Raw genomic sequence first — 23,804 nt, forward strand, 5'->3', positions numbered from 1 at the left:
CCTGCTGACAGGCTCGGTGGTGGCTGCTGCGAGGGTCCAGATCCCGGGGCAGGTTGAACGGGAGGCAGAGCCGCCGGCGGAGGCAGACCTCGGTGAGATGCCGACATGGGCTGATCGGACAGGTTGCTGCCCCCGGAAGTGGCGAACGGCGGCTTCTGACCAGGATCCAGATATACTAAGGGAGGAGAAGGACGGGACGTGCTCGGCGGGGTTGGTAGGTCATGGACGGGCCGGTAGCCGTACTGCACTGGCTTGTTAATGGTAAGCATCTTCCATTTATACAATGAACGGGAAAGATGGGGGAACAAAAGTGCAGGGAAAGGGGAGGTAAAGTAGGGGGATGCCCCAGAGTTGATGAAGGGGTTTGGGATACGAATATAGGAAAGGAGAAATGGGGGGATGCGGCAGGGTTTGGAAGAAGTGGAAATAACCTATACCTTTGAATGGGCAAGCTGGATGTGGCGGCCAGCCTAGGTAGTGATGTAGCAAAGACGGGTAGCAGGCGGGGCGTGTGGTGATGAAACGTCGAAGTACTATGACAGAGCCCACCCAGATTTGGCCATTGGCGTTGCTGCAGTGAAATATAAGTACCTGCTTAGGTAGGAAAAAGGCGGGGGCGGCTGGTGGGTTGAGCAGACTGTCCAAGAACACCAAGGACCAAGAACTGCTTTGGGTGCAGTACACTAAGCTACGCTCAGGTCGAGGCGGAGTTAGTGTCAAGCGGGAGAGACGAGGGGGACCCTGGCTTGTGGCCTCCCTGCCCCGTCCTGATCTCGCCGGCTTTCGTCCTGTGTATACAGGATCGTGGGAAACCAAGCCTGTTGCGGACGGGAATGTAATCCGTGGCTTCTCCCAGCGCACGAACATGCAGTCAGGAGCCGAAGTCAGAGCAAATTGGTTGACGACCAGGGGCCTAAGAGGAAGGGCCAGCAATTTGTAAATCAGTTTGATGGTTTACTCCGTACCGTTTAGGCAAGCAAGCGAGAGCGGAAACAATGTGGAGCAAAAGGCCGTCCCGGAAGTACCTGTGAGCGATTTCATTTGGAAGCAGCGCGTATCAGAACAGATTAGCACAAGGGTCTGGGGGGTTTGAGCAGCAAAAGTGTCCCGAAAGACTTGAGACGGAAACTGAGCGAGTAGGGTAGACAGGGTACCAGGAGGCTTCGTAGGACCTCAAAGACCAAGCTTGGCCGGAGGAGCGTGGCCAGGAAGGCCTCGAGATGCAGAGTCACCAAGATGATACCGGGAACCTGGCGAGGAATACCAGCGAGGGAACGCAGGATGTAGACTTGTTTGGTCCCTGTCCTGTCTTGTCCATCCTACCTTAGACTGAAGGAATTGTGTTGTTCACACCAATGGAAATCAGTATGACAAGGAAAGCTGGCTGGCTGGCTGGGCTGGCGCTGTTACTCAGATGGGAGAGGTGCAGAAGTCGAGTTTTGTCTGTTTTTAGTACCCAGGTTCCGGGCCTTGGACGGTCCGCTTGGCCGTTTTGTTCCAACACTGAAGTGGATCCGGGTTGGCGCCAAGGGTGTGCTCCGAGAGAAGTAGAGCAGATCGCACACCGGCCACACAGAGCGATGAGGCGATGGGCAAATCAGGGCTTCGAACAGAGGAGTGAAATTAGCGAGTCAGTTGGCGTCTGCTCGAAGCTGGGCGGTGCTTATTCCGCGCCTCCCTCGTCACTGGGAAGCAGGACAATGGTGTGCTTGTGGACATGAGCGTGTGTGTCAAATACCTGGGCCAAGTTGGTCTGATTGGGATAGGCTGCGGCGAATTGTCCAGAGGAAGAGCCGGATTCAGATGCAAGATGGTGGCCGATGTGGTATACATGTCGGACGGCCAAGACCGGAAGCCCCAACGCCACAGGACATTTGATATTCGGCCGGAGAGATGCACACCAGACAATCAAGCAAAGCCGTTTGGGTTCAGGTGCAGCTGCCGCGGGGCGGGGGGGGGGAGGGGAGGGGTGTACGTTCGGGAGGGTGTCAACCGCGCTCTGCGGGCGGGCAGTTGGGTGCAACCCATTGAAAAGCAGCAAGGAATGAGGCGCTACATCCTTGATGAATCGAGCCCTCCTGATGCGAGCACTGCTCTGCTCACATGTGACCGGATGGCTAAGACGGGGAAATGCCCAGGCTTCTGGGCGTCGAGCACCTTGTGCTTGCTCCAACAGCGCGCTCTATTTATGGCTTCGAACGTCGCCGTGATCATCCCATCAAGCGCTGGGCTAGGGCCTCTTGGGGCGCTCGGACAGCATGTGTTATGCGTTGGACAGGTCGACAGCCTGGGCTCGCATCGTGATGCGAGCAATCCTCAACTCCTCGAGCAGCCGAGGCGGGTGGGGAAACAGTCGATCCCGCGCTTGTAGCCGCATTGCAACAGGCTCGTGCAACAGCTGTACCGTGTACAACATCGGCGGATAACTGCGAGAGATGTCTTCTGGCCAATTCACGGTTCTTGCCGCGGGTTGCGGATGACAGTTGCAGATCGGTGACCGGAGGAGGCCGAGATGAAAACTGAAAAGCAAGCACCAGATCTCACCATGCAACCACGGTAGCGGCGACTGGCAGGACCCGGAGGAGGAGATCAAGAACGATGATACGTACTGTGCATTGTAGTATGTGCCTGGCAGGAGACGCCGGCACTTGGCTATAACAACGCAACTTAAGACACGAAAATCTGGGACGAACTCGAGCTCGTTGAGGTGCGGTGAACCAAAGTTGGAATTCTGCGGATGGAGGAAACACACCTGCCCCGAGTTTATTTTCAGGCAAGACCGTGCACTCGGTGACAGGGGCAGAGCAGGTGCATTCCTGACAGCAAGAAAAGCATTTGGTGGATGGAAAATGACAGAAAAAATAAAAGAGACAAACAAATCCAAAGTAAAGTAAATCAGGATACAAGGAGCAAGCCCTACATACAAAAAGTATATCTGCTGAAGAACCAATACCTGAGCTCGCTTAGGTAACATGAAATCATCAACCAGAAGAGTTGTGTCTGCCATGTACGGATTACTCCGTACTGTAACTTATCAGCCTACTAGGCCTGTCCTCCAGTAGGGCTGAGCCGATTTCGGTTAGAACGCCCAGCCACCTTGGCCTCGTGGCATGGTGGGCAGTGTGGCACTGGTACGCGGGCATGCCATTGAAAACCGTCCAAGCTTCGAGGCCTCATGAACACGACCTGCTTCACGATTCGCGCCAAGTCTATTTCTTCCACTGCAAGCGCAAGGTATTGCACATCAATAACCGCCAAAGAACCCCATTGTCTTACTACGTTGCATCGCCGCTCTCTAATCATCTGAGGGAGTCTCAAGAGTCGGAAGAGCGAACAGGAATGACAAATGATCCATGGTAAAGTAGTATCTCCAAGGCCGGCGCGAGACTCCTTCACCTCAGCGCTGTATGATCGCTCATTTAGAGGTCGGGTTTAACTTTGCCGCATCGTTACCAGCTGGCCCAGCTACCAAAGAAGTTCCGTTTTATCCATCCAAAAAAATACCAAACACCATTAGCTCTTCGAAACTAAACCTACGTCGTCGGGACCTGCCGCAGTGTCACCAGAACACACGATCTGCGCTGAACCTTAGTTCATCTCCCATGGAGCATTCCTGGGCCGTGGTTCCAAAGGATATTATGCGCCATCGCCCACGCGCGAGAGCGTTTACGACTGCAGCCCTACACAGTGAAGGACTTCCAACAATCGCTTGCCGGCCGCTGAACATGGAAGCGAACACGGTAGTTAACGGCTATCTAAACATCGAGCTGTGTGGAACACTGTACTGGGCTGCTTTATTCGCATCCTTCGTGCGGCACCGTACTGACTTGAGGCGCTAACGCGACAGCAAGTTTCAAGTTTGCCGAAAGGAGAAACCACCTTCCGGGGGACCATCGCGGCAGCCGATGCACGAGAAGTTCCAGCCGAGCTGCAGGTGCGCAGACTCATAGGCGCATGAATGTTGCAGCAATTCAGCGAACGATCAACCAGAGTCACTCCGTTTCGTTCTTGACAACTCGAAGTATCCGCTTCATTTCTGAACGATGTTTCCAACAATTCGCGATCCGGAACCTGAGTGTGTAGGATGGTCCATGACCAGGTATGCTGGCACACCAACGGATGATTGATGTGCGTTCTACAGGTTTCATCCAGTGCTTTTCGCCGGCTTCAAAAAGCGCTGAGGGGATTGAGAGAGTCTCAGCTGCCTGCATGCACGGCCGCTTGTCAGGAGTCCGCCCCTCAAGAGCTGCAGAATGCAGGCCCTCGCCCGTCCGGCCTGGAGTAAGCCCCTAAGGACCCAGGACGCTTGCAGACGGTTATGCTTAACCGCCCTCTCAGAAACAACATATTCAACGGCGCATGCTGGATCATTCAGGAGAGTGCTCCATCCAAGACGCCCGACTGTGGCACTGCGAGCAGCGTGCACTCCCAACCCTGCAGTCCAACTAGCTAGGCCATGTCTGATATGCGAATCTTCAAGCACACGTCGCTGGAATAGAGAAAACAGTTTGCTTGGCCCAGTAGCACCCTGGGCACTTTATTTTAAAACAAAACCAAAATCCAGTTCCTGTTCCTGTTGCGAGTTTGGCACATCGACTCAGGCAAACTCTCAGCTCCATGCCTGTTCAACGGCCACTCATCAAGAGCTACGGCTTGATCAGATGTTTGATGCAACACCCACCCCTTTGTAGCTTCTGATCAGTTTCTTGTGCCCGAGGAGTTTCTGCTGACAGAGATCAACCTTGTAGGAGCCTGTCACCCCATAGACTCCTCACTTTCTCGATGTCGGGCATCATCTTGGCCTCACATCACTCACACCCATCGGTTAGTGAGACTGAGAGAACCTGGATCGTTCTACAAGCCACCACAAGGAGCAATATTGCTGTCATCCCGCACATGCGGCAGCTCCAGAGGCCTCACTGATGATTATCACGTCAACGGAAGCGCCACTCGTTCATGGGGCTGCCTCCCGAGGCGTCCCTTTTGTCTATGTCGCCTTCACCCTATGCAATGTGATTCAAGCTTACTGACTCGAACTCCCCGCCTTGGTTTATCCATCGCATTCATGTCTGTGGCTAATTGAGCCCCTGGAAGCAACGGAACGAGGTACTAAACCTTTTAAGTTGACAGCAACGGATTAGGCACTAGCAAACCTGCCGTGGTTGCTGCCCTTGCGATGCCCATCTTGGATCGAACCCGAACAAATAGGTTCGTTCAAGGACGGCAGCATATGGCTGTTATATGGAAATGTGGCTTTACCGGCGTGTCGTGTCCCGATCCATCGAGAGTCTCTTACAGGAATCTGTTCCATTTGGATCGTTCCGGCGCAGAAGTGCGTAGTGTACGCGTGGCAGTCAAGGACCCCTGTTTATTACGCTGGACCTGGGTCCCTTGGTCGACCGACAACCTGAAACAAGACCACTCCTCTACTCAGTAATTTTTGCGACTGATGAGAAGGTACTTTTTAAGGCTGGTCCGAGCGGATGTCACGTTGATTGCAACTCTTTCAGGGCTGAACTTGGCAATAAGGCGGCTGATGCTGAAAACTGCTTCCGCGTCTTCGCATAGGTAGTATCCTCCGTCCCGGAATCAGCAAGTCCGGAGACACAACGGGGTCCCTGTTATTCTTCTCCCATCCGCCGACAAAGGGCAACTTCATTTCACCGTTGGTAGAGAGTGACGCCTACAGATGCCGGACTATATGGGGGTTTTAAGCCATGGAAGCGCGCCGGCCGATGAATGCCACCACCCCCCTGGTATTGTACGAGGTCTCCCCAACTGGTTCATCCGGGTATCAAAGCGCGTGACGTGTCTCCGAACAGCACTCGGTGGAAACCATATCACCCGTCGCGCGGCCGCTCGTGACGTGTCATTGGGCACAGTTCGATCAACGGCACGTCCGAGTGATGAATGCAGGACCTCAACAGGGACCAGAAGGCAGTCCAGGATGATTCCTGGATTCAAGCTGGCCTCCAGTCTTGGTATGGAACGAGAACCTCTGCATATCCGGTCCGATGCACAAACTACGCCATTCTATACTTCTATCATCGCAGCCAGTTTTCGGAACCGGCAAAGCCCACATCTGAACCGGGACCAGGAACGGAGCACCCGTACATGCGGTACGTAAGCACCAACGAGGCTCATGAGACGGGTCCGGCGACGAGAGCGCAACATCTCACCGACAAAAGTGCACCTTGGCATCGGCTTCCTTGCACATTGGACTAGGTATATGGCGTCTGCCGAGGGACGGTTACCGGCATTGGAACATTCCTGAAATCCCCCCTTTCGGCCGGGTCCCAGCATGACAAGAAGAAGCAACTGGCTTCCGCGACTGGGTTTGAGCAGCTGCGGTTCCCGCGTTCGCGTCTACATACCGAGCTTCGAGAAGGTTTGAGAAACGGGAGGCCACATTGCTCATCGGACTTCCGCCCGCGTCACACAACCCGTGAGAGAATGCTATGAGACAAGTGGCTCAGGGGCGACTGCTTGCTCCCTGGCTGCCGGAGGCTGACACTCCTGAACGTCTAGGATATGTCCCAGGGGGTGAACAACATGGTGAGCAGTTGTGAGCCATCATTCATGTGCCGGGATGTCTTTTCCCGATGCCATACTCTGAAGGGGGCCAAGTTTGGAACCGGCCGCGACTTGAAGATGGAAAAGGCATCCATAGGATACTGCAACGCCGGATAATCGATCGTCGACCACTTTCAGTCTCCACCAGGTCCACGACCAAGGAGATAGATAGATACCTCGCTTGTCTCGGAGCTCTCGCATGGTGTGGTGTCTCGGGGACTCAACAACGCCGTCGTCATCTCACACACAGCCAGCCACGCGGTCACGTACTGATATCTGTCTGAGACCTGCCTACACGAACAAGAGCAATACGGCGGCTTGCAGGACGCATACCGTACAAGCCCACAGGCCAGCGCTCAAGGGAAGGTCAGTTGCCCTATTTTTGCGATCAACAACTTAACAGCTCCTTTTCGATTCATCAGTGCCGGGTGGGGGCTCAGAAACCACGCCACTGACTGCATATCACGTTGTAATCCTGTTGTCTGTTTTGAGGCATTGAAGAGAAAATGAAGAGGAAAGGTAACCGATGACGACCCCCTCCTCACACAGATACTTGTCGAACAGCACCAGTACTGTCCGGAAGTGGTACAGTAACGCAAGGTCTGGCGGCCTACAAGATAACCATTAACTGCTTAAAATTGTGGTGCTGTGGCAGAACTGAGCCAACTTGATCAGCCCCGTGCCCATGGGCTGCAAACCGGCCTGCATAGCCAGCGCCGACTTTTTCCATTTTCCCCTTTCATGTTGGTAGCGGTTCGATTCTTCCAATGAGGAAAGTTACTGGATATGGAGTAGGAGCACCATTCATGTGACAGCTTAGGCTCTTCCTTTTGGAAAGATGCCATGCGAAGATGCAATAGCTCATCTCACAGGCAAAGAGAGAAGGGAGTGGGCTGTGAACAAGGGCTGCATGTCAGGGAAGAGTCGAGACGGTCAACTCAATGCTGGACGTAAGAATGAAGCAACCCGATGGGTCTTGTTTCCAACAGGAGCATCTCATAGCCAGCTAAGCAGATGTCTAAACACGACAAACGTCAGCCGCCGGTTGCAGGGCGTCTACCAAGACAAAAAACACATCGATAGTATCGCACACATTATCAATTTTGTTCCGAGAGTGTGCTGATGGCAGGTCTTGCCCAGGCACGGAAACTGTGCATCTATCAAAATTAAATTGAGAAAAAGGGTATCAAGTTCTGTGCTGGAGAAAACAAAACAAAAACAGACTTGCAAAGAAAACCCAACCACACCTCGAGACAAAGCAAAGAGATGGTAGAGAACGTCGCCGGTCGGAGCCATCACCACCGCCCCCGTTGATCCACCCAACCGTTTCTCTCACCCTTTAACCAGTCGACCGTCAATCGAAACCCAACCATCCACAACTCCCCAAGATCTACGCCCTGCCCGTCTCTTTCACTTTTTCCTTATCCTTCTCCCTACCAACCCTCCCTCTCTCCCACAACCTCCCCACCCCACCTCCACTCCTCTCATTCACCTTGCCCTTTTCCTTCCCCTTCCCCTGCGCTCCTTTATCTTTCCCCTTCTCCTTCTCCTTCACTATGTCCCCATCGTTCTCCTTCCCCTTAACAACCCCATCCTTCCCTTTCCCCCCTCTCTCCCAGTCCCAGTCCCAATCCCACAACTTTCCTCCTCCCGCGCTGCCGCTGCCGCTGATGCCCCACCTCCCCGATCGATGCCGCCTCCACTCGGCCCGCGCAACCTTCATCAGCAAATCCTCGTCCTTGACAGGAATCCACGCCGTCAGCGCCTTCATGGCGTTCTCAAAGTCCGAGTCCAGCAGCACGTCCCGCAGCGCGTGGATCAGCGCCGCCGACGTGGCGTGCAGGATATCGAGGCCCTTGGGCGGCTTTTCTTGCTCTTGAGTTACTTCTCCTTGTTTTTGAGCGTGGGTGTTTGTTGTTGTTGTTGTTGAGGCTGGTGTGCTGGGGATTGTTAGAAGAGTAGTAATGGGGGCGATGGTTGAGTTTGTTGGCGTTGTTGAGTGCGGCGGCGACGAGGAAGAGGACAGTTCGGGCGGACAGTCGCCCAACAGCATGAACACGTCCCACACGCGCAGCTGCGCGGGGAAGGGGATCGACAGGTTGAAGAGGGTGAGATACCAGCGCGTGCCGTACGCGGTGGCGTCGATCGAGAGCTCGTTCTAATTGTCATACCACGTCAGCACGCCTGAGTAAACGGCTGTCAATCCTTCCTTTAGCGGCGACATACGAGTTTACCAGCAACATCCCTCCCCGCGCCAACCAACCATCTCCTCTCGAAATCCCCCAGAGCGGCCATCAGCCCCGCAAACCCGGGCTGGTACAGCCTCTCGAGCCCTCGATACCTCCACAGCCGCACCATCATCACAAACGCCCTCTCCTCGTCAAAGTAGCAGAGCAGCGTCGCCGCCAGGCTCGCCATGCCCTGGACGTACCCCGTGCCGGGGAAGTACAGGGAGATGGCGTGCAGAACGCGAAACAGCAGCCGCTGCCCTCCGCGGTAGCGGCGGCGGAACATGATGTGGCCGTTGACGGTGCGCGGCACGTCCAGGTCGATCTGGACGTCGTCTGGCGAAGAGACGGCCTGCAGGCGGTGGAACTCGGCGATGAGGTAGTCTTCGGTCTCGGGGGAGTTGTGCGACTTGGCCGAGGTGGCGAGGAACGAGTACCACGCCGCGGAGCGCCAGCAGTCGGGGATGCCTTTCCAGGTGCGGTCAATGAGCTTGGGAGAGGTGGTGTCGAACTCGTACGACATGCCTTCGCCTTGTGGGGTCTGCGTCATGGGATGGGAGGCGCTGCCTTGGCCAGTGTTGTCGCTACTCTTGATCGCGACGGCCATTTTGCGCCACTTCTCAGAGCGCTCTGCTTCCTTGCGCTTTTGTGCCTCTGCCGTTTTGCCCATCTTATCTTCATCTGTGATGCCGGTGAGGCCGGCTTGGAGGGACAGCATCTCGCCGGCCTCGTCCATCCATCTTCGGTCCCGGTTCTGCGGCAGGCGGTTTGTGGCAGAGCGAATGGATGACCGGGTTGATCGCCTTGACACGGTCGACAGCTCCGAGGTGTATGTGTTGAGTGACCGTGCAGAGACCTTTCGACTGGGAGGGCGGATAAAGCCACCTGGGAGGGATGCCGAGTAGGACGTGGACGGGCGCTTGGTCAAGACATTCCTCCTCCTGGACGGGAGTTGGGACGATTTACGGTCCGTGGTCTCTGCTCTTGACACCGGGCGTTTCGGCACGATGAAGCCATATCGGTCGACCTCGGCGCCCTCAAGGTCGGCCCAGTCCTCAATACCACCAGCCAGCTCGAAATCCCTTCTGACCTGGCTATCTCGTCGCGGAGACAAGGAATTGGCCGAACGTGGCGTAATGGTAGCGGGAGTCGGATTGGGGTGATCGCTTTGTGGCGCCGGACTTGATGCTGAAGGACGATCGGAGGGACGAGACGAACTATCATCAAAAGGAACAATCGCAGTTAGCATCAACGCCCGAGTACATGACCGCCCAGAGCGCAAGGAAAACCGTACACGACGTTCTCTTCCTCTTCGGATGGGACCTCGGCTGTGGGCTCGAGACGTTCGACGAACGAGACGCGCCCCCCATCTTCCCAATTCAGGTCGTCGCCGGATTCATAGAGCGATCTCACCTTTTGTGATTCCCTCTCTACATCCATCGACGAGACGCGAATGCTGGGGACAGGCTGTGCGTCGGCCAGCGGCGCCACACGGGGCTTCCCAGCTGTCGCGTCCGCCTCGTCCGCCTCGAAAGCGTCTGGCACGGTGGCTGCGGCATTGTCGGTGGGGGTTGTCATCAATGGGTGTTCGGGTGGTGATGCAGAAGAGGATGCGGTCGCGTGGGCATCGTCTGGGACGGACATAATCAGCGATTTGAACGTGTTGTTCTTCCCGCCAAACATTATGCTACCCCTCGTGGAGAAGGATACGGCGCCCAAGTCGTCCCATAGACTGTCCTCGGGGATGTGGGTCGTGATGGGCGCAAAGGATCTGGCTGTTGTTGCAGAGGAAAGGGGCTCTGGGCTCTGGGCCTGTCCCTTGTCGGCGCTAGAGCACCCAGGCCCTGTCAGCTGTGGGGGGCCCTTGGGCATTTTAGGCGACCTAGGCGAGCCCCGCACCGGCTCCATGTCGGGAGGCGCCTCGTGTGATGCAGCCCTGTCAGCGCCAAGCATCTTCTTCCGCAACCGTTTCGATCCGTCAGCTCCGATGCCGAAGCTAATGCTAAGTTTCCTGGTGAGCGAAACGCGTCGTGCGGGTGATGATGATGCCGGCGATTGCAGGGTCGAAGAACTGGTAGCGGTCTCTGTATTGTAAGTGCGCGGCGGGATTGACACAGTCAGCAGAGGCGGTGCGACCTGATGGCTCGTGGTCTGTGGTGCATCGATTCTCTCAGGAATGTCGTCGTCATTGGAGTACACCGATGGTGTGTCGGCAACGTCGTTCATGAGCTTCTGATGGATGGCCTCTTCACCGTGCTCTTCCCGGAGTGTTACGGATGACGAGGTAGGGGCGCCGGAATCCCTCTTCCGCTCCTCGGCCTGCGAAGGCCTGGGCGGTCTCTGGGTGCGGAACAACGGATGCTCTTCGTGCGGCGGAGGGATCGGCGGAGGGCTGATGGTGACGGGAGAGGTTGGGGATGTTGAGGATGCGAGGGTCGACGGAGAGCGGTTTATGCGACGTGGGTTGCGTGGCGGAGGTAGAGGGATTGGGGGCTCAGCCTGCTTGGTCTGTTCGTACCGCAGTGCAACCAGGCCGGTGTCGTCTCGGAAAGGGGCAAGACGTGTTGCTGTTGGCCTCGCCTTGTGGCGCACACTGCCGAATTTCTGAGGTGCCATTGCCGTGTCGTTGCAATTTCTTCTCGACTCGGCGCGGCCAGCGCAGCACAGCTCCTTTGCAGTGTCTTTGAGACCTCTATGAGCCCAGGAAAGGATTGATACAATTTTGATTTCAAAAGCGCAGAAAAACGACAATTGGCTGCAAGAAGGTAAAGAGAAACTCGTTCTGACGCTCAAGCAAGGCCTGTGTGTCAGTGCCCGGCTATGCACAGCAAATCCAGGCCCAACTAAACACCTCAGTGCGGGGGGTCACGGATTGTTTGCTTGCAACTGCGGAGCCGAGAACTCCAGAACTGCAGAGGAGGGGATCGGTTGGTCGTGCAGAGATTGCACAAACTTGGGCGTACAACAGAGATTTGCCAGATTTAGAGATGTGAGCGGCAGGATGGAGGAGGTCTTTAATTGTCTCCCTCGGCTGCTTCCAATTTTACCAGTTGCGGGCAATTGGCCACTTCATGATGCGGTGAGCTCAGTGAACGTGTGCACACGCTGACCACACAAAGACTGCCACACTGCCGTCAGCGTTTGCTGGGCAGAAACACCAAGGAACCACTCAGGCTGCACCGGCTGTGAATTCACGGGGGTCAAGTGTCCGAACACTTTCATGTGCCCAATTTGTCGGTAGAAGTCTCTGCTGGACACTCATCACAGCTGACTTGACTGGCGGGATACCGATGTCCTGCAGCGGTGTCCATCAACCCTGCATCAGAGACTCAAGGACTGTAGATCACGCTGAAAAGGAGCATGTCGGAGAAGCTTGAAGCGGACTGTCGATTCTTGAGCGGGATCGGCAGAATTTTGTGGGTCTGTCAAGAGCCTGAGCGATGACCAAACACTTGCAAAGTACACTGTGGCACCTCTCTACATTAATTGTTCTCGTCTCTTGAAGAACCTATGACCTGGAGAACAGAGCCGGTCTCTGACCCTTCTGTTGTGTTTCTTTGTTTTACAGTGGTACATCTTATCAACAATGGAAGGCCTGCCTCACTCTCCCTTGTAATTTCTTTTCTGACCTTTTATCATCCGAGCCTCCCGTTGTACTCCGGACGAAGTACGAATAGAGTTCTGGAAGCGGATTCGAATCTGACCCCGCCAGGTGCCCCCGCTTTGACTTCCCACGCTGCCGAGTGGGGCTTTCCCTCTTCCACTTCTTTTCCTCTGTTTACACCACACTCACAGAGCACAGACCCGACGCAAAAGAAAAAGTAGAGTTGCGACGACAGGCAGAGATAGAGACGATAGCCCAGTCGATAAGCGAGCTAACCTGTACATGACTCCCTCCAACGGAAGCACGGGTCCGACTTGGGCAATTCGACTGCTTGATTGGACCGTTTGGACGTGGCAGCAATTTAGCCAACTCATCCGCTCCCCATGCCCACGGAACAGAGAGTCAACCAGTACCGCTATTGGAAGCATGTGCTTTGCTTCCGTCTCCGTCCTACCACATCCGGCTTGGTCGGGCGTATGATTCCATTGTGTGGCAGAATGACACATATATGGCCAGGGAAATTGAACGTGAGATATGCCCTGTGAGGAAATAATAACTCATCAGACCCTCAGCTCTCGTGCTCCCGGGGAGAAGAAAGCCTTGTTCCAAAACGCTCTGCCCGATCCTGTTGTCGACTTAACTTGAATTGGGTTTCTGCGACCAACGAGGCACGACAGCCCGCTGCACGTCAACACGCGCCTCACAAGCCTCCCAGGGGCAAGTCAACTCTCACGCAGCACTTTAGCACAAACAAATTCGCATGCCATGATAGCATGGCGCAATGACGTATTGCTGGTCTGGTCACCCTATCAGACTCAAACGAGCCAGGCACCTCACGAAGCTGCTGATTCCAACCAACCCGTTCCAGCCAGCTGTCAAGTCCAATTTCAAGATCCCGTACTCAACTCACCACTCACAGAAACACCTCATAGCTCATCCAATCCCAAATCCAGGCTGTTCGAAACAAAATTCCCCATCAAGGCTTGGAATCCACCAGTCTGAAATCCATATGCCGTCAACCACGTGTGTTCCACATACCCGACCATCTCCCCTGTTGGCATCCGACAGCTCGGCGTACCTGGCCGTCACTCCAGCCAACCACACCGCCGCCAGCAGCCCATCAAGGCCCAACCCGGTTGTTGTCCCTTGCAGCTTGCATGTAATTAGCCACGAGCCAGCGAAGCCATACATAGAAAAAAGCAAACCAAACCATCGGCCACGACATCGGCAGAGGTGGGGGAGCGGCAGCGGCCCGAAAGCCAACAAACGCAGGGGTTTCACAGGGCGCAATCATCACATGGCCTGGTTCGAAGTACGTCCGTACCTAATTCTAGCCCGGTAGCCATCGTCACAAATAAAGACCCGACAGACAGCACCCTTCATTTCGCTTATGCCGGCAACGTCGTCGAGGTATCCATGATGTGGCACTGTATCACAGGACAGCAGTCACAAAGCGAAAGGTAACCGACAGTGGGAAAGCGAAGCGGGAGCACCTGAAAAGCAACGTTTCTATTCAAACGACCATAGCCCTTCTTGGTACCCAACTTTCCCGGCGTTCCATCGATACCCAGTGACTTAGGTCGACAACCAGCCCTCCAGGCCATCCCACATCTTTGTCTCACCCACATGCTTTATTCTCTCCATCGTTTCACCTCTCCCCGCTCCGACGGTACGCAAAGTTCCGTTCTGTGCCAGTCGCCTTCCATGTGCATCACCAACCCAGAAAGCAGAAAGGCCAGCCATATCGTCGTCACGGCGTGCCACATCTCGTCTTCCAATTGTCCCCCCAACTATCCTTCAACCAATCTCCAACACTTCTCAAGCCAAAGTCAGCAAGTAAAATTAGGCAGGTAGGCAAATGTAGGACACACAAGCTTCATCCACCACTCGCGGGCACACACACGCACGCACACACGCACACACGCACGCACACACGCACGCACACGCACACACACGCACACACACTCACATACACACACAGAGACACAGAGACACACATACATACACATACAGACAGGGAGACACACCCACCCAGAACCAATCACAGCAAAGTCAAACCACAAGAATAGCAGCGGTTACTCGGAGTAAAATTTAACCAAAAGAGAGAAACAACTAAACCGCCTCTTCATCCTCCCAGTTTCCCTCCGCAAACAACCTCCTCCCCACCCCACCTCGGGCCCCGGTACCCCCAACCCCACTACCACCACCACCCCCTGCCGCCTCAATCCTCTCCAAGAACTCGGCCGGTATGGTCGGAATATACTTCCTCTCGCGCTCCCTATTGACCCCTCCAAACCCAGCGCCGTAGCTGACCAGCATGTCCGTGACGCTCGGCAGCGTAAACGGCAGCATCAGCGCCGGGTCCATCAACAGATTCGCCGGCGCCTCGTCGTCGTCGTCGTCGTCGTCTTGTTGTTGTTGTTCCTCCCCGGCCATGGCGGCGGGCGGTTGTTGTTGTTTCGCCGCCGTCGGCGTGTCACCACCACCACCGCCGTGGCCGTTGGACCTGCCGCCGCCGCCGCCACCGCTTGTGGTCGTCTGTTTCCCCGGCGTAGCAGGCGGCGACGAAGAAGAAGTAGCGGCCGCGGCAGCTGCAGCAGCACGGTTCCTTTCCCTCCGCAGCGCGGCCTCCTTCTGAATCGCAACCAGGTATTTCATGGCGCTCTTGGGCAGCCCCTTCTCCCCAACCTCCGGGCGATAATGTGTCGCGGCGTGGATCAGCTGCTGCGGGCTGAGGGCTCTGAGCTGCTGGAGGGTGCCGACGAGGGCCTCGAGGTCGTCTGCACCGAGCGATGAGGAGCACTGCAGCCATTGCAGCAGCTGGATGACGGGAGCCAGGTGGCGCCGGGCGGCCTCGACGGTGGTCTCGCCCGACGACTTCATCTCGCCCTTTTCGTAATGCTCCGGCTGGCGGTTGTTTTGGCGCGCCCAGTCTTCGAGCGTCGAAATGTTCATGCGGATCTGCATGGCCTTGGTGCGGGCGAGGTATTTGCGGTTCGACATGATGCGGTTGAAGAGCTCGGCGCCGAGCCAGTAAATGAGTTGAGAGATGATCTGCGCCGTGATGACGGAGTGGACGTCGTAGAGGTCGAGGACGAAGAGCGTGGAGGAGAGGAGGGATGTGACGTTGCGTGGTGAGGGCTTCGCCCGTTGCTTGGGTGATGGCGGCCGTAGCCGTTTCTCCAGTGGCTCTTCCTTGACCTCCTTCTTCCGCTTGAAGATCTTCCACTCGTTTTGGAATGTGATGTCTTCGAAGCCTGGTATTGTCTCGTGGTCAAGCATGGCCACGTCCAGGACCTTGTCCAAACGCCGTTCGGCGTCCCTGACTATGAGTATAAAGATCTCGTTTATCAACTCAGCGAGCTGCGCTTGGAACTCGGTAGTAGCCTCGACGAGGCCAGCGTCTTTCTTGAGATAGTGTAATAGAAGGGTTGCATTGGACATCCAAAACGCGAGGATGGTCATGTCCCACTGGTGCTTTTCGACCACGGTGTTGATCTTGTCCATGGCAGTGATGAGCAGTTTCGCCAGCAGCTCGGGGCTGGAATGGTAGTGGGCGTATCTGGCGCCGAGAAAAACCATGTTGGCAGGGACGGGTTTCTGAGACGGTGACCGCTGCGGCGTCATGTTTGTGATGACCATGTCCAGTATCCTCTCCAGTTCGTTCTCCTGGAATACGAACATCTGGTCGTGAAGGCATCTCGACCAATCGAACTCTTGCTGTTCTTCCTCAAGCTCTTCCGGGGACTAGCGAGGTCAGCTTGGGATGCATCGCAAAACTGGTGCATTTGATGGCTCAATGGCATACCTCGGGCTGATCGTCCATACCCACGTTGCCAAGGTCGACTTCGAGGTCGCGCGCACTCTCCATCATCATGCGCCGCCGCATCTCGTTCTCAGCGAGTTCCTCTTCGAACTTGTCCTGGCTGAACCCAGGGTTGTAGAAGTCGTCGGCCGTCCCAGCATTTCCGATACCGTAGCCGCTAAGGTAGAACGACATGTCACTGTCAGGGGCTACAAAATCGAAGGCTGTCCTCCCTGTTGACGTCTTAGTTTCGGTAGAAGCGCCGTTATCTAGTAATAGTTTCGCGATGCCCTTGTGCCGGTTCGTCATGGCCCACATCAGAGCACTCCACTGATTGCGGTCCTGTTTGTTGACGTCGGCACCGGCGTCGATGAGCGCTTGAACGACCGAGTCATGGCCCTGAGCTCGACATTAGCGGAGGATGGGGGACCCAGCGACCACTCCAACCGACTCACAAAACAGCTTGCATAGATGAGCGCCGGGGTGCCCTCGTCGTCGGGCGCATTGACGTCGACGTACTCCCTGGCTCTGCCCTTGAGGATCTTGGCAACCGACTCGAGGTTGCCATTGCTCGCGGCCATGATGAACGTCCTCTGCAGTATGTCCTTCTTCTCGTCCTCGGATCTCTGCTCGTCGGCGGCGATTGTGTCCTCGTCGTCAAAGGCAGCGCTGGCCGCGTGGGCGGCCTGGGCGGCAAGCATTTCCATCAGGCGCGTTTCGCTGTCGGGGCCACCCTTGGTCAGGTCATCGCCGTAGTTGTCGTCGAGAGCCAGGTCGCTAAACGCCAGTGGCTTTGCGAGCATGGGCGAAGTCAAGAACTGAGATTGTCCTGGGCGAGCCATTCTTAGCCAGGAGCACATGGACGTGTGGGATGACGTGAGGACTAACCCTGCCATCCGTCGTACATCTCCGTCTCGGGCACCAGCTCGGTCGGGACATGTCGCCTGTCGTCGAGAGAACGGGGGAGATCGTCGGGCAGCACCCTTTTCTTCTGCGGCATTCCTTCAAAGCCGGCATCGAAGCCGCCCTGAGAATCCCCGAGATCCATGGCTCAGGGCGACGTAGAGTGGCATGCGACAGCCGGTCCTCAGCGGTTCATCAACTCATGGGATTCATTGGCGGTCAGACTGGCAGATCCTGGTGCGCATTCATAAACTCAGGTATAAGATGTTCGCAAGCCGTTGAATCTCGCTTCTTCAAATTTTCTTGGGTAGTAGGGGAGACAGAGAACAAGGCTCAAGTGCCCCAAAATTTAAAGGGATGATGAGCGATGCGGTCTGCTCGATATCCCCCACCAAGCCATGTTAGGCATGACCGAAGCTGGCTTGATCGTCCTGTTCCAGGGCCGAGACACCCCACAATACTGGCCCGTGCGCGGAGAGTCTAAGTTATCGATAGTGAGCGAAGGCAGTCATGGTTACAATCGGTCTACCATACACGTGTAGTCGGCCTAGGTTGTTCAAGTTGTCCCAAAACTGTCAAAATCCATACCCTGACAGATCACGCAGATTAGGCCGAGTGAATGTAATCAAAACAGGCCCAGCCCTACCTAGCCTTAGCTTTCAGCGCTTCAAGTATTTTGATTCTATAATCCTGCTGATCTGCTCTTCCCATCCTCTTTTTGGTGCTTTTCTGTCCCGTACCCTTGCAACCACCCCGCTGCGCTCACTCCAGCTTCATTTTGGCCTACGTTAAAGAGCCCGCTTCGAAAACACACGCAACCTCTTGACACCTCCGTCCGGTACCATGATGAGCTTCACATGGGTGAAGACCCGGTCCTTGACCAAGCTCTCGACCAGGTGTTCCATATCAGGGCCGCATTTGATGGGTCCTGCCACCTCGACCCATCCTTCGGCATCTGGTCCCGGTTCTGAGTCCCCCTTCCACTCGATGGCCTCCAGTTTCACCAGCTGCGGATAATTGCCCCGGAAATGTGCTGTGTCCACGACAAGGTTCTGAATATATCCTGGCGCCCCCAACCTGATGATGGCCCAGTCAAAGTGCCCCTTCGTGCGAGACCGAGCCGTCTCCCACCCGTCGCCCATGTCCTTGCCCCGGCCGGGAAGGATCAGGTTGTCCTTAGTCCCAAAATGCTGGTCGCTGCAGGACACAGCCACTCCGCCGTTTTGCGCGGCAGCGAGGTCGAATACGGCATCCTTGTTCACCGGAAAGACAGGCACGGCATGCCCAAAGAGCCGGAACCGGGCGATGCCTCCGTCAGGATACATGTTCAGCCGAACATGGGTGTACTGCTTCTTGGTGGGATTATCGAGCTTCCACCCGAATCGCTGGCTCGGGCCGCACTCCTGGATGCCGAGAATGGTCTCCCAGCCGCCGCGACTTCCCTTCCAGGAGAGGACCTCGTCGTCGTTCTGGCTGAAGCAGCCCTCGACTGAGATGGCCGGCGCGTGGTTGCCCGAGAAGAAGGCCGTGTCTACCTCGACTCCCTCGACCGTCCCAGAGGCTACACCTAGCCGGATCACCACCCAGTCAAACGGTTCCGGGTTGTGCCTCCTGGTCTCCCAGCCATCGTACCAAGCGCCCGTGTAGACCATCTTGCCCGGCTGCCGGATAGGGGCGGCCGGGTTGAGGAGGTTGGAGGCTTCGGCAAACCACTGGTCCGAGAAGCCGAGCACCTCGCTGCCGAGGGCGGCCGAGACGAGGTCTATGCATACCGTACGGCATCAGATAAACCGGCTCTGAGACGGGTCTGGTGGCTCAGACGAGGGACAAGAGATGAACAAACAAACCAATGCAGCCGGAGCGGAACGTCTTATCGATGTCCTCGGCCGAAATCCTGGTGGCCTTGACGGCATCGAGTTGATACTCAATATCCTCCATCATGATGATGATGCAATTGGCCGGACGGGAGCAAAGATCTAGAAAGGATCGCTGATGCCAATGATGAAGCTATACAGAATATGATGTTACTTTGAGACAGTCTCGCCAAAAGCGAAGAGAATTGTCTTATCTCTGGTCTGAGCATTGCGCTGGAACGTTCCACTCATCCATCCTCCGATCCGCGCCGGTCGACGTCGGCCGGCTCCGGTTCCACCCAGAAGCGGAGACAACACGATGGATCCATCTCGACTTCTGTTAGCACCGCTTATCAGACTTGCCAATACGTAAGGCGACGAGGTTTCCACTTGGCTTCCCGCTTTGGTCATCACTGAAAATGCAGGGAGGCGAGGGAGGGCAAAAGCTCTACGTGCCGACTGTGGATGGAGGGAAGTGCGCCCTTGCAGTTGGCCAGATCGGGCTCAAATTTGTGGTGATCTGATTGGCTTGAGTTTGGGAAGCTAACCACAATGCCGTCATCGCCGAGCCAAGGCCGCCAAGCCAGCCGTCACAGTCAACCCGCTGCAGCCGTCAACGACGAGCACACCACAGACAAGATGCTGCTTTCTTCAGCCGTCGACCATCGTGATGATCTCTGACCCTTCCGGAGCGTGGCTTGGCTTGTGACACCATATAGTTCCTCATTTTTCGTGCAGGCTCCCGGCGAGCTGGCCGTGTAGCATCACCCCCGCCTCAAAGATCTCGCACCATAAGACGCAAGCTTCCCCGCAACCCATGACAAGGGCATCCTACATCTGATGTTGAACTTCAAAACATCAGGCGTACAAGTCTCTGCCGCTGTAATCTCATATTTCAATAACCGTGCGATCAACCACTGCGCACAAATTAGCGTTCATCGGAATCCAGAAACCTAACTACTACTCATCTGGCCATCAAAAATGTCGCCCTCAGATGCTCCTCCCTTGGCCCAGGACGAAGGTCCTGCTCCCACCGAAAGCGCTCCTCTCCTGGGAAGACCCGGCGATGCGTTACAAAAACCCGACGCCCCAATATTTATGAATCTCCTTCTCGGTACGTCTCCATCAATTCCTACTCCTTCCCGACTCCCAGACGCTGACAGTTTCCTGCCCCAAGGAACCGCCTGGCTGGCGCAGATCGGCGCGGTGCTCCTCCTAACCATCGTCTGGACGGCCGTCTTTGCCCACACAACACTGCCGCTGGTTTCGCCGCACCCGCTGCTTAATTCGCTCGGCGTGTTCACCGTCCTGCAGGCTATCCTCGTCCTGCAGCCGACCAAGACGCCCGAGGCCAAGGTCATGGGCCAGCGCGTGCACGCCATGCTGCACGCACTGTCCTTCTCGCTGTTCGCCGCGGGGGTGGCCATCATTGAGACCAACAAATACCAGAACAGCTTCCCCCACTTCCACAGCGCGCACGCCTACCTGGGCGTTATCACCGCCGCGCTGCTGGGCGTGCAGTACCTTTTTGGCTTCACCATCTTGCTGACGCCGCGCATTTGGGGCGGCGTCGACAACGCTAAGGCCATGTGGAAGTACCGTATGTCATGTCACCCACCACCCGTCTCCCCCCCCCCCCCCACCCCCTTTAAAAAAAAGCCACACATGGAGAAGTGAAAGGCAAATTTTAGCTGACATCTCCCGTGTCTCGTCGGTGCTCCCGCAGACCGATTGGTAGGCTATACGGGTCTTCTGACGCTCCTGGCGACCGTCGCCCTGGCGGCTGAGACGGACTACAGCAAAGGCGTGCTAAAGATTAACCTGTTCGCGGTGCTGGCGGCCGAGGCGCTCATCGTCGCCGGCGTCTTCCCGCGAATTCACTTGCGCAAGCTGGGCATCAACACCGGTTCTGTGCACTTGCCCATCGCGGGGGAGCCCGGGGCCAGGTGAGAAGTGCGGTAGAAAGGGGGTGTGTGGGAGAAGACGGGGCATGTGCGCGGCATGGGAGATAAACTTACGAGTTCTGATCCTTGCGCATGTCTTTGGATGTGATGCTATGATTGGCTTTTTGTCCTAATACCCAAATGACATCTGGCATTGGGTTATCCGGATGTTGCTTGGGCATCCAAGCAGCCTGTTATTCGTCATCTGAGGTCGGCCTGAAGGTGTTCGAGAGTTGGGTTCACTCCTAAATAGCCACAAGTGGCCGACAATGGCTGTATACCAATCCTGGGGCGACATCGACAAGACCGACAACATCCTCATCACGACGACGGAGACGCAGTCGTGCTCGAGTTTGGCGGTGGCAACACCATTGGCTTGGGCCGACAGCAACAGGGACGGGCACAATGGAGGGCGAGGGACAGGGCTTCCGAAAGAGTACGGTACGGAGGCGCTTGGGAGCTGAATGCTCGGACGGGGAAGTGAGCGCCGTAACTGCGAGATAAACATGAGGACATAATACGCTTGCCTGCCTGGGCACACTGACCAGGAGCAATCTCCAAAGAGGCCCCAGGGCAACTATAAGCTTTGACTCTCCATTAAAACTCTCAGGGTATACAGACGCCAAATATATTCTAGCCTCCATGATACATGCTGTCACAGGCCAAAACACACACAATGATTGCACACGTCCCTCTCATTTCGTCTTCCTCAGCTCATTACTTCGTCCTTGCACCCAGCCACCTCGAGTTTATGTTACTCCTCGGCCCCCCACAACGCAATCAGCCACCGCCCAAAACCCTCCATTCCGATCGTCGAATGCAGGTGTGCCCGCTCGCACATTGTATTAGTCGTAATATTTCGGAATCCATCTCCCTCTCCCTTCTTATCTTTTCGCTCCGCTGTTCTTTTGATTGTTGGTGGTATTTCGCATTCGACTCGCTTGGACCCCGACATTCCACCGAGCAAAAGGAGAAGCAACTTCTGACCGCCGCCAAAAGGTATCATAAAAAAGGAGTGTCGTGAAAACATCCAACCGCTGAACTCCGATGCTCCTTGCTTGCCCGTGTAGTGCGTCAAACCCGACGCGGGTATCATCTCCATGATGGCTGTTTCTAAGGGTAGGGGGTCGACGTATCCATCGGCCAGTCGTCCTCGGTGATGCTGGACCAGAAGATCCAGACGAGCACCACCGACACTAGGGTGAAAAGCGTCTCGAAGAGGGCGCCGTCGATGGCGCCCGAGGTGCCGTTGCAGATGTAGGGGCTGACGACAAAGTCAAAGACCTGTCCCGCGGCGAAGGCAACCGCAGCTCCCACAAGGTACATCATGGGTCTTGTCTCGCCGAGCACCCGCAGGACGAGCACCGTCTCAAGCACGAAGAAGAGCACGATCCACAAGAGCGGAATCAGCAGGTACAGCACGTAGAGCGCGATGCTCCTGTTAGGAAGGTCGTAGCTCGAGTTCCAGTACCCGGTGAAGGAGAAGCCGGTGTCGAGGGCGATGTAGCCGACGCCGATGAGGAAGAGCAGCGCAGAGCCGAAGAGGAGGCCGAGGGATAAAGGCGTGCCGTCGTCCATTAGCTGGTAGCCGACAATGCCATTCAGGAAAAGAATCCAGGTGGTAGCCGCAATGGCCCCAATGTGGATGGCGCTGAATGCCTGTGTGAGGTTATTAGACCTGGCCACTGCCTCGATAATTGATTGCCTACTTACCAATCGCACTTTGGAATCCAACGGGAAGTCTCCTACTGAGAAGATTTCGCATATTGAGACGAGGAGGTACCCGAGGAGAAATGCTTGCATTTCTCTGCAAGATGGTCAGTCGGCCGGCGGAGTCACGGTACACAACCCGAGCTCACTTACCTCCGCCCGACAGCAGCCCGTTTCCTCTCTGAGCGAAGCAACAGAAGGATGGTGACGACGACTGCAATGCCGCATAGTATTATAGATCCTGAGAGGAGGTTAGCCGGCGCATCAGATGAGGTCATTGGAGCATGACGCACCTAAATTGCCCAGGTGCCTGTCACCGGAGAGGGGAACCCCCCTCAATTCGCAGCCCTGCCATGGCCCTCGCTGGTTATCTGTGGGTGATAGAAGCTGTAGAGACATGTGTGAGCAGCCCGAAACGTGTGCAGCCTCCGGAGTGAGTGGCGGGGATTTCCATTTCGGTGATACTCACATTGCAGACCGGAAGCGTTGTGTCTCGACAAAATTCCTAGCCGGCGACATTGGTTAGCAATCAGCCACGTGCAAAACCTGCGCATCACAGATTGTGTCGCTCACATCGAAGTTGCCAAACTTTGTTGAACCCATTGTGTAATGTGGAGCTCGGCCGTGGCAGGTCAATGATGAGTTCGAGCGACGAGATGCGACCGAATGCGACGCGCGGGTGTGTGTCCGTCAAGTATCAATTGAATGCAACGTCGACCTTCGTGAAGAGTCGGTAAAGTATTATCGTCTCGCTGTTTTCCGTCCCTCCCAATACATCGGCAACCGTCCGATGCAAGCAGAACGTCGACAGGGAGATGGCGATGGTTGGCGGTGGATAATTGCAGACTCGTTCCAACCTCGACGACGTCACCCCCAGGTCGCCTAACCTCTTTCGCAAGTGAGAATCCCACCTCTTCTGTTTCATACAATTCTCTCCAAGCGTCCGAGTAACTGTGCGCACCAGTGCGATGCGGCTTCGTAAGGAGCGATTGATGGGGCTGGGTCGTGATTCGGGCGTTCGGCCGCGCTGTTGCGGGATGAATTGCTGTGGTGACAGCTGCGAGAATGGAGCGCAGGCCGGGCCTGGGGTTTGGTCTGAGCTCACTCGAATATAATAAAACTCGCTGCCCTGTCGCAGACTGGGCAACTGCCACGCCTCGAGCCACTTTGAGGCAGGAACTGGGC

The 23,804-nt window shown here is 55.9% G+C and overlaps 6 protein-coding genes across 6 annotated transcripts; 2 read left to right on the top strand and 4 right to left on the bottom strand.

Annotated features, from left to right (window-relative positions):
- Positions 1-7,963: 7,963 nt before the first annotated feature.
- Positions 7,964-11,804, bottom strand: N657DRAFT_620654 (RabGAP/TBC; the record flags this gene model as incomplete). The annotated part of the gene is made up of 3 exons (XM_062790597.1): positions 10,096-11,804; positions 8,800-10,018; positions 7,964-8,731 (listed from the first exon to the last, which is right to left on the bottom strand). The coding sequence occupies exons 1-3, from the start codon at positions 11,415-11,417 to the stop codon at positions 7,964-7,966; spliced, it is 3,309 nt and encodes a 1,102-aa protein (XP_062646440.1). The 5' UTR covers positions 11,418-11,804.
- Positions 11,805-12,940: 1,136 nt separating this feature from the next.
- Positions 12,941-13,889, top strand: N657DRAFT_473411 (uncharacterized protein). Its single transcript, XM_062787532.1, has one exon. It carries the CDS (start codon positions 13,187-13,189, stop codon positions 13,745-13,747), a length of 561 nt encoding a protein of 186 aa, XP_062646441.1. The 5' UTR covers positions 12,941-13,186; the 3' UTR covers positions 13,748-13,889.
- A 628-nt stretch (positions 13,890-14,517) lies between these two features.
- N657DRAFT_620657 (uncharacterized protein) lies at positions 14,518-17,500 on the bottom strand (the record flags this gene model as incomplete). The annotated part of the gene is made up of 4 exons (XM_062790598.1): positions 17,099-17,500; positions 16,666-17,039; positions 16,214-16,609; positions 14,518-16,152 (listed from the first exon to the last, which is right to left on the bottom strand). Exons 1-4 carry the CDS (start codon positions 17,256-17,258, stop codon positions 14,518-14,520), a joined length of 2,565 nt encoding a protein of 854 aa, XP_062646442.1. The 5' UTR covers positions 17,259-17,500.
- Positions 17,501-17,673: 173 nt separating this feature from the next.
- On the bottom strand, positions 17,674-19,051 carry N657DRAFT_598366 (Allantoicase; the record flags this gene model as incomplete). The annotated part of the gene is made up of 2 exons (XM_062790041.1): positions 17,674-18,875; positions 18,961-19,051. 2 exons carry the CDS (start codon positions 19,049-19,051, stop codon positions 17,902-17,904), a joined length of 1,065 nt encoding a protein of 354 aa, XP_062646443.1. The 3' UTR covers positions 17,674-17,901.
- An 896-nt stretch (positions 19,052-19,947) lies between these two features.
- On the top strand, positions 19,948-20,916 carry N657DRAFT_656796 (uncharacterized protein; the record flags this gene model as incomplete). Its single annotated transcript, XM_062794740.1, has 3 exons — positions 19,948-20,080; positions 20,144-20,566; positions 20,693-20,916. The coding sequence occupies 3 exons, from the start codon at positions 19,948-19,950 to the stop codon at positions 20,914-20,916; spliced, it is 780 nt and encodes a 259-aa protein (XP_062646444.1).
- Positions 20,917-22,022: 1,106 nt separating this feature from the next.
- On the bottom strand, positions 22,023-23,222 carry N657DRAFT_574989 (uncharacterized protein; the record flags this gene model as incomplete). Its single annotated transcript, XM_062789072.1, has 6 exons — positions 22,023-22,568; positions 22,623-22,716; positions 22,773-22,860; positions 22,913-23,006; positions 23,089-23,124; positions 23,193-23,222. The coding sequence occupies 6 exons, from the start codon at positions 23,220-23,222 to the stop codon at positions 22,023-22,025; spliced, it is 888 nt and encodes a 295-aa protein (XP_062646445.1).
- Positions 23,223-23,804: the final 582 nt, after the last annotated feature.

Source organism: Parathielavia appendiculata (genome assembly GCF_033297405.1).
Source record: "Parathielavia appendiculata strain CBS 731.68 unplaced genomic scaffold N657scaffold_8, whole genome shotgun sequence".
NCBI classification, from domain to species: Eukaryota; Fungi; Ascomycota; class Sordariomycetes; order Sordariales; family Chaetomiaceae; genus Parathielavia; species Parathielavia appendiculata.